Below are 12,321 nucleotides of genomic sequence, written 5' to 3'. Positions count from 1 at the left end.
TAAACTTTCGGGACTACCAAGGTACTGAACATGGCAGCTCTTTACCTGGTGGGTAAACCAAAGCCACGTGGTCTCCATCTTGCAAATGTCCCCTTTCCATCAACATGACAGCTATCTTCTCAGCTCGTTTATGTAGCTGGACACATGTCAGCGAGTTGGCTATTGTTCCCTGCAGAGGAAGAAAGATAAATGTCACAGAAGATAATGCAATGTGCTGAAGCTCTATTTCCCTCTGCACCTTAGAAGTTACTGGATGAGGTGCAGCCACAATATGTCATGCAAGCAACTTAAATACGGAAACCTTCAGCCTTATGCCATACTGTAGTTGGAAAGAAAAAAGATGTTTGTCAGGCAGAGGAATGTTCTCCATTCCGCTCTCTGTACCTTCTACCCTCAACAGTGTTTCCTCTCTAACCAAAAGAGTACAGTAATATGCTAAGATCCTGCCCATGTAACCTGCACTCCTTCCCTTGCTATACAGGCAGCGTTCCTGCTACAGCCAGGAAAGTGCCTTTATGGTCTCTGCAGCAATCTGGAGAATCTGTGGAGAGCAATCCTGAAAATTGCACTTCATTGTCTGCACGCTGGAAGGAAGCCAAATGGCACAGCAGAAATACTTTAAAAGACAAAAGATAAAAGAGACAGGAGAAAATACTTAGTGATGGGGAAAAGGATTAGTCTGGAACAAAAGCTAAGCACATGCATATAAATGAAATAGAAAAGAAAGACATTTGTTGAATTTGAGTAACTCTGGTCAGCATGGGAAAAAAAAAGGGGAAGTGGCATTATGCTACAGTTCGGCAATTCAAATAGCACTAGTCTTTTAAATTGGATGAGTGTTATGTTATTACATTCCCTAAAAATGTGTATGTGTGTATATATGCACACACACAAATACACTTTTAGAGAAATAAATACATCTGTTATCACAAAATTCACTACCACAGTTGACACCTCAGAAGAGAAGTCTAAAAGTGAACATGCAGGACAGACTGACTGTGCCTAGAGCTGGTCTGAGATAAAGGGACAGGGCAGTAAGGGAAGGGCCGCACCTCTCTGCCGGTGTACCTGTTCTGTGAAAAAAAAGGATTTCAGCCTCCAGTACTGCTGTGATATACCTGGCACCTATCACAAGCACTAAGCTCACTTAAAATCAGGGAAGACGAAGAAATTTGGAGGGGGGGGGAAATGGTAAGAAAATACGTACACTTCAAAAGAACAATGTATCAATGCAATAAAAATGCAATGCAATGCAAGAAAAATATGGTACCACTGTCCTTATTAAGGGAGAAAGCAATAGGGTCTTCTGCTTTAAATAAATATTCTTTACACTCTGTTTTAACAAGGCAAGAAATAATAAACATTTGGCTTGATTGCTGGTTCCTGTCCAGAATCACCATCCCACACACCACCACAGTATTTACTGACCACAAGATTCAGAGAGGAGAGAGCAGTTTGATAAAGGCCTAGCACTGGAAGTAGTGGCATGTTACCAGGCATCACTTGGCATTTACAAACTTTATAACAAAGTATATACAAACTCAAACACTGTCAACAAAGAGGACAAACCTAACTGAAAATAAAAAGGGCAAAGTCAGGGCTTAGCATTCCTCTTCACAATCTTCTAGCAACCATACTTACTGAAATGCACTTCAGGCAATTTTTATCAGGCTTCTGAACAAGGCAGAGATCATTTCACTAAGAAGGCTTCCTCTAAAGTCACATGCAACTATATGGGTGCTGGACTAGAGATGGCTTCCACCTGTCTAGCCCTAAGTATGGCCAAAGCGGCCTGGGGTCTGGGTGTCCTTGTCAATGTAGACCTGCCTGTGGGAATGTGCTTAAACTCCTCATTCTTTCTTTCAAGAAATTGGCTGTTTGCAAAGTCATGGGAAGAAGGACCTTTATATCCCCACATACAGCAGAAGCACAGGCCTCACTAATACAGAAACGGAGTTGCTGCAAGTCATGTAAATTTGTGCGAAACTTGTTTACATTTCAGATTTCTGGCACTTGCTGCATGTGAACCAGCGGAAAGACAGTGTTTATATGAAGTGCAGGGAAGGAGTATCCTGTTGTTGGACAAGTCATTGGCAAGCACCAGGCAACTATTCCCTTTGGGTCTTTTATACAAGGTGTCCTGCAAAGTAAAGGTGTTGCAATCGTTCATGACACACACTAAAAACAATGCACTGCGCTAATTTTGAAATATTCCAAATTCTCAAAAAGCTTGGGTTACAGGAAAACACTAATCTCTCTGGATTTCTATTAGTCATCCACTGCAGGATGCCTGGATGTTTTAGAACATAGTGTACAGACAATGTGCAAGGAAGACAAAATGGGAAAAGTTACAAACCAGAATTAAAATTCAAGATGGGCAATAAAACTTGCCTAGGCTAAACCCCACCAAACCTGTTACTCCTTTCCATAAAAATTGAATTAAATCTCTCAAACAAATTTCATAGGATAAGATAACTTCACACTGAGAGTATTAAAGGAGCAGAGAAACTGAATTTCAGAATTCAACCATTTTTTACTTCTATGGAATAATAAATTATTTTGTTAATTCTTGTTTTCTACATCGTGTCCTTCCCTCCTGCTGTTTGAACCCTTCTGCCAGCATGGGAAGTCTGGCTTTATTTAAGCTCAAAAGCAACAGCCTGTGTGGATATCACTGCCTCTTTCTCGCAGCATCTTTGCTCCTAACTTACAGGACTGAACAATGCACTATTTGAATGGTGTAATACTGAATCTATAAACAGCATTGCCTCCGAAGTTTTCTACTTTGCCACAGACAACTACATTACTACTTCACTATTATCTATCAAGTTGCACATGTTCACACAGTATTAGCTATTAACCTGAATTTTAAAGTGGTCATTTAATGACTTACTGGTAGCCTCAAACTGAACTTGGGTACCAGCACTGTAATATGGGGAAGCATATCCTGTAATACAGTAAGTGGTCATTTCACAGATGTTCACAAATTACTGCACATTTAAGAACCCATTCATGTTGCGTAGGGACCACATGGGCTGAGACAACACCAGCTACTCCAGGTGGCCTAGGGGAATAGCACTATTCCAGGCCCCTCCTCTCCTGGAGACCCTCACACACAAGGTATGTCTCCCAGTTTCACAGATGTGTCCAGATGTACTGTGGTGGGATGGTTTGAAATCAGACTTTCATTCTCTACAGTGGTCTTGGGAAATACTGGTTTGTCACCTACCATCATCTAGGAAGTCTGTAATCACCCACTCTTAGTAAAGCCACGTTTTGTAACACGTGACACACGTTAATTCACTTTTGATAAGCAATGAAATGCTGTGCCAGGCTGGCACCTCATGTAGGCTGTGCAGAGAGATTTATTAGTGATCCTCTGCAGACCTGATTGGATTCTCGACATCTCTCCTCCTCACCTCCTTTCCCCATTCTCATACCTCCCCCAGATGGTCCAGTCTCAAACCCAACAATCATTGTTTTATTTAGGGAATGTGCTTTGATTTTGCCAAGCCCGTGCTTTTCAAATTGGAAATCAGGATGGTGAGAAGTATTAAATACTACTCTTCAGTATAGGAACAATCAGTACTGGAATAGATTTGCAGTCAGCTCACCCACAACATATATGTGGTGGAAAAAGAAACAAGAAAGGTAAGGCACGCCATCTGATACAAAAGCAATCTGTATTTTGACAACTGGCAATGCTTATTCTCTTTTCCTCTGTGCCTCAGTGAACATTAAATATAACAGCTGAGTATTAATGGGAAAAGAAACAGAAAGGTCGTGTTCAGCCATAGCACGAGCAGGTGCAGCTGAAATACCAGTGTGCCATTTTCCATACCGCAGCCTGTCAGAGTATCGGCCCGAGCTTCTTACCCTGCAGTTCAGTAGAGTGTAAAGCACGTGGTCGGGGGTGGTCTGAGCTCTCCACTGCAACACTTCTGAGAGGAAGAGGAACTAAAATAAAGCAGAGTGATAGTCATGGCACTAAATAACTTTTTGGGTGTAAACAACAGGTAACTATTTCTGCTAGTTTATCTATGTCTCTCATTTATATGCTATGTTTTACATCAATACCCAGAAGCGCTAAACATAAATTAATTCCCTTGCCACCACACATATTTATAGCAAGGTGCTTTTGTATGGTAGCAGCAGCCTCTCTGGAAGTGAAGCCACTGCTGGGATTATGATATATCACTACATATACTTTCAAAGCAATAAACCACTTCTTACTGATCTTTCTGAATTTAAGCACAATTTTATTTCTTTAGCTACCTCTCTTCTTCTTACTATAAATACATGAATATTTATACAGATTAGACCTTACTGATTTACTCACATAAGCACCCAAAAGAGCTGAATTTCAAGTTAATTTTACAGGATCAAAATAACAACAAATAAGGTCAGGACCATATATGCAAACAAAATTGCCTGGACTCCACTTGAACTAGTAAAAAAGATGTAACATAGGGTGATTTCTAGTAAAAGCCCCATTAAAACTTTCCACCATGTTTGTTCTGTTGTCCCATGTACACTTATAAAAAAAAAAAAAATCCATACAGATGAAATGCATTGATCCCCCCTCACATCTATTTTATATTTATCTGTAAAGCGGGTTCTGAAATATTTTAGTGTGAATTAGAAAAAGCAATCAACAAATTCTGCAATAATAATACTACTATCTATGTATTGCTAAGTGTCCTGGTCTTAACTAGCTAAATGCAAGCCATATCAGAAAAGTTTAGCTTACCTTTCTGGCTTGGTCATTATCTTCTATTTGCCCCAAATCTCTACCACTGGCCTGTGCAATTCTTTTTCCAGAGACCAAGTTCCCCACCATCACAGAGGCAGGGCCAATTTCTAGAATAAATCAGAAATGTGCTAAGTGCATTATAAAATGCTCCACTTGTGGATGAAAATTCTTTTTATTTCTTTGGCATTACATGATATGTTCCTCATTGCTACCCACAATACCAAACCTTGAACACATCTCTGTTGATACAAACTTTGGTTGATGGACCAGAAGTAGCTGGAAGATATGTAGGCCTGGATTCATCCTCCCTAAACATACCTAACTGAGGAGCCCATTTAGCATGGGCTCTCTACAGCCAGAGACACATCCTGTCTGCCTTGATATAGGGAATCTTTGGAAAATTCAGCTCCTAATTTAGGCATGTCCATTCAAGTGCTTAAAACCAGATGAGATGTATCCAGGCTTCAGGGACAATGTTCCTATTTCTCTCTTTTGTTCCCTGGGGTAAGTTGTATCTGTATTAGCAATTCTGTAATGCTATAGACATGAAGGGACAAGGATTAGGAAGACAGATGGTGCATATGATAAAATATATGCAAGCTCTTTAGCACAAGGTAGAGACTGAAGAAAAATAATTTAACTTTAGAAGAAAGGAAGATGTCAAGGATGACACTTCTCCATGAGGTGGATTTCTCTGATGTTCTGTTGCTGCTATTAGGGAAAAAGACCTGTCTCACGGATACCATTTACACTCACGTTACCATTTGTTTTCTGCTTCTCCAGCGCGGATTACTGATTAACTGTGATTGATACTTGTATTGGGTCGAGCAGCATAGGGATGTGCTTTCTATTGGTATGTAGAAAGGGGTTGATAACACACCAATGTTTTGGCTACTGCTGAGCAGTGCTTGAACAGCATCAAGGCTGTGCCTCCAATATCCCCCCCCCCCCCCCGCAGTGGGCTGGAAGGGGGCAAGATCTTGGGAGGGGACGTAGCCAAGACACCTGACCCAAACCAACCAAAGATTACTTTGCAAAGCAGCAGCAAGGAAATACCAAAGTGAGCGCTGCAGTTAAAGGCTTCATTGCTTTTGTTAAGTTAGTGGAAGTCACTGTTAGCTCTGACAGTCCCAGTATCTGCAAACTGAGATTATGGTTTTGATTTCTGAAATGTTTGTCCAAGGGTTTTAAATAAAGAAGCAAACTGATGGTTTTGACACACTTGCACTGAATTCATGACAGATAGTCCCCATATTTGAGATCCAGAGGTTAAAAACACTTCATATTCCAAGCTGGTTTTCAAAGCGGAAGGTAACCAACACTTAGTCTAACATAGCTGAATTCAGGTCTTAAGCCTGAGGCTACAGATCCAGAAATCCTTGAAGTTAACCTGAATACTAGAATCTGCGAGTGGTTTCCAAGTAAAAAAATTGCTAAAAAGGTTCTCGTTCATTATGCACGAGTAACCAGCAATGGGACTACAGCAGGCTACAAGGGCTTTCTCAGTTGTTTGAGTCAGCACCTTGCTGTACCATTTCACCCAATATTCTTCATAAAATGTGGCAGAACTTCTGAAGAAACATCTTAAAACTAGTTAGGGTTTTCCCTCAAATATACCTGACGTAAGAATAATCTGGAACCTCCCTACTCAGGTAAAAACCTTATCCTCATTCTTGGGTTTAATATATTCATGACCAGTTTTAAAGTATTTGCTCTTCTTCCAACACTGTTATTTAGTGTCAACAGTCCTCTTCCTCTATTTTTCTACTTTACAAAGTCAGCCTTCAAATAAGCTAAGATTTTTTCTTTCTCCATTTCGGTCTCAGTCCATCCTCGTTAAACATAACTGACCAGGAATTTGCAAAGAACTCTAGATGTGATCTCAGCAGTGCCTTGCAGAGTGATAAAAATGTCTTCATTGTTACTGAACTTAGGGTTTTGGAGCATTTTTCCTTGCACTCTTTGTGAAGGTATTTCTAGCTTCTGCCAAACCCAATGCTGTCCTTAACACACCTGGAATATCTAACAGGAACAGCTGATCAAGCTGATGGTTGCCTGGATTAACAGTTACTTGATTTTGCTCCATACAGTACCATCAACACAGAGCATTAAGACACGGTCCCTTTGCCTTCACTCATCTTACCTGGTTGTTTTTGCCTTGGTTTAGGCAGGTTTGTTACACATGTGTGGGGACACATCAGCACATTACAAGGATGTAGCGATCCTTCCAAGAAGAGCTGTTTGGTTTCCGACAGGTGGATTCCTCCCAGCGGCGTCTTGGGAAGCGTGTTTGCTGGTACGAGAGCTAAGCAGTAGACTCCCACTTGATGAATACTGTCAATAGCCTAAAAAAAAGCAGGAAGTTGATTTTAATGAAAGGCTAATTATTCATCATTCTAATAAGCACATGTTGTTCTGAGTTACTGCATGAAACAACCCTAATAATTAACTGGTAATGGAAAGACTCTTCAGCAATGTCAGTGATAAGGAGGCTCTTTCCAGTGGGAACAGGTGGACGGATATGTAACACTGATGTTACTACACTCATTCCAGAAGACCAAAAAGCACAGAAAAACCTTGTGACAAATACACAGAAATCTGTTAAGAAATGCTACCTAGGCATCCCTTAGGCATATGTTAGTAGCACATATCCTGAAGAGTTATTACTCAGGCTGGCAGCTCATGTGAAACTGATTTTAACTGGTGCACTTCTCAGAATTAAAGTTCAAAGGACTTCTATCAACTTAACATTGAGTCCATCTTGCAGAGCAAAGAAATATTTCAAAAGTTGCACATGTATTACCATATACCTACTGAAGTATGTAGCTTATACATTTTTAAATATTTTTCTAAGACAATAACTGTTTCACTCCCTGATTACTGTGTAAAAGATCCACAGGCAGGAATGGGAATTGGTACAAACTACAAAACTATGCACTTGAAAAAAAACCTGTTGAATGAAAACCTGAAAAAGAAGCATCTTTGAATCTTAATAATAACCATGTTCCTTGCCTGATATGTGGAGTAAACTGCATCAGTTTTCAAAAATCTGTAATGTACAGTATCTGTGTAATTTATTTAGTTAAACATGGATACCCATGCACTTAAGATTTTAACTCCATACCCATTTTAACTAGTTATATTCCTTAAGTTGGTAACAGAAATTGCATCAAGTGAGTTAGAAAAACAACTTCAGACATCCAAGCAGACTGAGAAACAACTTAAAGACAGCAGCTCTAACGAGTAGTTAAACGTTCAAAAATATAATTTACTTAACTTGCATTTGAATTTTTAACTGTGAGAAAAGTGAATGCATACATCTGTTGCCTTGAAGATACAATCTATATTCTGAGAATCAAATAATCATTTATAGTTATGTACTTAAGTGTGGGCCAATAAATTACTGATTACTTCTACAGAGACTCTAATGCTTTGCTTTTGGCTTCTGTTTGCTTCATTTTTTATTTATTTGATTGCAAAATTTTGTAAGCAAGAATAATAAAGTGGTTAGTCATTTCACAAACGTGGCAGTTTTAGTAGTGTAGATCTTGTGGTACTATGGGAAGACCTTGCTGCTGGTCTACATACACCTTACCTGAAAGATCAGCTATAGCAAGATATAAATGACAGCCAATACAGAGTGTCTCATGTTTTTGGCAGAAACCATCATAACCTCCTAATCATAATGGTTTTTGTAGGCTCTGAAAAGCAGTGATAAATCATGGGATCCTCACCTGACATCAGCTTGAAGGAAAACTGTTACAGGGCAAGTAACCATTCTTATTCAAACATGACAGTGTGGCTCCTCGAGCTGGTGAACGGAAAGCAATACTCAGCTGGGGTGGGATGAGGGGTGTTATATATAATGATTCCCCAGTGACTTCTGAACTGTCTCCTTTGATAGCTACCTCTGCAGCACAATGCCTGATGAAATGCCGAGGGTCATTCGAAATTGTCACCTTTCACACTTTGGAATTTGGCACTGAAGCAGGGAATGACTTTGTCTCACAAGGAAGACTCCCAATGAACTGAGCCGCAAAATTTTGTGAGAGAAGAGTACCAGTCAATTTTAATACTGCTGGCATTTATGCATCTTGATGAGATCGCTTTGTTTTTGAAATTACTCTGTCCAGCCAGAAATAAACAGAGTATCTGAAATCTTTATCCCTCTGTTTCATTGAGAAAACAGATTAGAGATACCAGGACTTGCAGAGTCCAGATTGCTACATTGTTCAAGCTAAGAAACATCCCATTCTGATAAAATTCTCCAGGCAGATACTCTCCAATTCTCCAGCATATCTCCTATCTTTGCCTAGTCCTGTCAAGTCCTGCCAGTGCACTGGCACTGGTAAAACTACTGTCTGGTCTGCCGGGTTCAGGAACGCCAACTCTGCCTGAAGGGTCCGATCAGTTTGCAGCAGTTTGGGAGATGAATGAGTATCTAGGACCCATCTGACTGAACAGCTGGGTGACCTGGGATCTTCTCACATGCTGTCCCTAAAAAGCCACACTCCTACACTACTCTCAAGACACTCTCTACCCAGCCTGACCTCTCCCTCCCAACCATGCCTCTGCTAAAACCCACAGATGCAGTCCAACATAGTCCCATAGGTACAGCAGCTCCTTCAGTCCTCTGCTGAGGAGCAGGAAGGGCCAGGGAGAGCCCCAGAACAAGGTGCCCTGGAAGCAAGTCCTGCAAATTGATGCAGCTCGACTCTAGGGAAGAGATGCAGGGACACAACAAGGCACAGGAGAAGCAGGCAGTGTAAGGCAGGGCTGGCACAGGGCAGCATACGCAGGATGTCAGACAAGTCTCACAAATATCATCAGAAATGAGTAGCAATTTGGTATTTTGTTATGGACGTCATCGACACAAGCGTGATATCGTTATGTTGCTCATCACTAGCAGATGATTCAGATACAACTGGTTACCACTTCCTGACATCTGTCATTAAAAATCTGATTGGGAAGGAGGCACAATGCATCCCGCGTGTTCCTGGCTTCTGACCTCCATCTCCGCTCTCAGCTGAAGTGGAACCAGAAACAACTTCTTCACATAGTGACGCATGCCCGAGTTGCAGACTTCACACATGGGTAATAAAAGCAGCCACACATATGTGTACTTTGATATATGGCCCACCACTCCCAGACACTGCTGTGACCTGAGCATACTCAGAATAATAGGATTGACTTTTGGCAGAAGCAACTTGACACTGGACTCCCACAGTGTTCAGTACTGAATTCTAGTGGCTATGATGGTATAAGACATGATTTCTGTAAAAGTCACAAAAATGCTCAGCTGACAAAATTGGCCAAGTGTGAAGTCCAGAATTTCAACCTTTTCTTTAGGAGCTTGTTACCTGATAAAAATTATCAAAGCATGGACAATCCAAAAGCCTCTCCTTCTAAAATAGGTTGCCCTAGGTGCTACTAGGTGCTTCAGAGGCTTTCTGTGTGATGGACAAGCTAGAGGTTCCAGCTTTTCTTCATAATAATTTAGATCTACTGTGAATATGAGATGCCTCTAGCTGTATGAAATGTAGTTATCTTCTAAATCATGAGAGCAGACAAACCAGTCTTGAGATGGGTGAAAGGTTATTTGTTCAGTCTCTTCAAGGATATGGTAGACAGATTCCCTTTCTTTTTCGGTACAAAGCAATAACGAATACAAACACCTCTGAATTCTGTGGGATCTTTTTCTTTGGCTCTTGGGTAAAGCGAAAAAGATGTTTGCAATACATTTACCTGAAAAGAGTCCTTGAGGAAGGACAGAAAGAAAGGTAAGCAAGGGAAGTGGAAGTAACAGGTGACCAGCTCTAGACAGAGCTGAGACCTTTTCACAGGGTAGCAACAGACAGACTGAATTTGATTTCTCCATTAAACTTTAAACATGGAGATAGAGGAGATGGATGATGACTGCTATCTAAAGTATCTAGTTTTTGTGTGTGGACATTCAAGGTGAAAAAACTTGGGAGTACGGTAATGACATTGCCTTAATGTGGACTGCTATATGTAAGGAGAAGATCAGAATTTGTTAGTATTTGGTAGCTTGTGTCTTCTGGTCAAAGTGTCCACAACACCACCCAGGTGGGTTTCATCACAGCAGTAAGTGCCTTGCATCACCCACCAGACAGCTGGAATGGGATTCCTTGCAATAGATGTCCTTTATGCAGAAAACTTCACTGTAGATACCTACATCTGAGCCAATCAACCACTTCCCTTTATTTCACTGGAGAGAAATCAGCATTTTTAGCCTGTGTTTCGTTCAGTTTATTTCAGCTATCAACATGGTGCACTAGAAACACATAATTCTCTCCTACTGATTAAAAAAAAAATCTGGAGATCTAGCTCAGATATGTATACCTACTTTTGATGATGCTCAACTCCATACCAGTGCCAATAACTGTTTAGTAGGAGACTCTGGTAGCTTTTGACAGTACAAGTATATAATACATTCATTCATTCCCCTTTTGAATTAATGAATGACTGTAGCCTTATGAACCATACACTACTCTCTCCTTGCTATTACTTACTTCAATTCATCCGTTTTCTTTTGATTAGGAAAAGGCTCACTCTTTGGATATGTGTGGCCCAAATAGGAACTGTCACTCAGAAGAATCTAATTTTGTGCTCATTAGGTGCAAGTGCAAGTGAAGGTGGACTTACAATTATTCAAAGACAAATGTCTGTTACCTTGGGGCCTGAAAGATCAATAAAGAGAATATAAAGCAGGAAAAAATAGCTTCCAAACATACATAAAGAGCATTACCTGGAGAACTCTACTCATCCATTGAAAACTGTCTTCCTCTGTGGAATCTGGCCTTTGCTCAGCAACAATAACTATCCTTTCATCATGCAGCACACTCACTGAAAACACTGCTATTCTATAGAAGACAAGAAGAGAAGAGTATTTAGTGACAGGACAGGTGGAAAACCCCGTCTTCTAATTTAACCTCCCATAACTATGATTATGTTATTTAAACTGGTGCATCAGTTAGTATTTTATTTATTGGGAAAAAGCAACAAGAACAGTTGTTTGGATAACTTCTGGAGGAGAAATAGGGGGGTTTGTTCTAGGACCATTAAATACAGGCATAATGTCACAGCAGGGTTGGAGAAGTGGCCCTTCTTGGGATAAGAAAAGTACTACATTTGGCTTACACCGAGGTGGTTGTTAAACTGTTGTGAACAGCCAACATAAGCAACTTCTTTGGCCCCATCTTAGAAGAAAGTAACTGCAACATCATTTTGTGAGAGGTCCGCCACATGATCAGCACATGTTACTGCATCAGGCTCTTCAGAAGTTTTAGATGTTTCCTGCTCAGTTCCAGCACCTTAGAAAGGTCACACAAGGAACCGCTGTTGCGTTCAAGAACTTCAGTGTTAGGCACATTGGAAACATTCAACGTGGAGAGCTAGGATTCTGTTGAGTCAACACCTTCAGAATTAACCAGCTGTTCAATAGGAAATTTTAATAATCACAGTTTTGAACCTTGGTATCTGCCTTAACACTGCCTTAGGTTTCCCTCTGCTGTTTCCTGGTTCTAGCCATATAAACAGCAATGTAG

At 40.5% G+C, this 12,321-nt stretch overlaps 1 protein-coding gene across 1 annotated transcript in view; it reads right to left on the bottom strand.

Moving 5' to 3' along the window:
• Positions 1-12,321, bottom strand: part of DIP2C (disco interacting protein 2 homolog C) — a gene marked incomplete at its 5' end in the record, with an annotated part of 146,133 nt that overhangs the window by 55,263 nt on the left and 78,549 nt on the right. Inside the window, 5 exons of the mRNA XM_035888412.1 lie at positions 46-169; positions 3,877-3,957; positions 4,751-4,860; positions 6,897-7,098; positions 11,523-11,637. Coding sequence (XP_035744305.1) covers positions 46-169; positions 3,877-3,957; positions 4,751-4,860; positions 6,897-7,098; positions 11,523-11,637 — 632 coding nt within the window. The remainder of the gene's footprint in view (positions 1-45; positions 170-3,876; positions 3,958-4,750; positions 4,861-6,896; positions 7,099-11,522; positions 11,638-12,321) is intronic.

Source organism: Egretta garzetta, unplaced genomic scaffold, assembly GCF_000687185.1.
Source record: "Egretta garzetta isolate BGI_Z169 unplaced genomic scaffold, ASM68718v1 scaffold181, whole genome shotgun sequence".
Classification (NCBI taxonomy): domain Eukaryota; kingdom Metazoa; phylum Chordata; class Aves; order Pelecaniformes; family Ardeidae; genus Egretta; species Egretta garzetta.
Note: the sequence above shows the minus strand (reverse complement) of the source record. Positions and strands in the feature narration are given on the sequence as shown.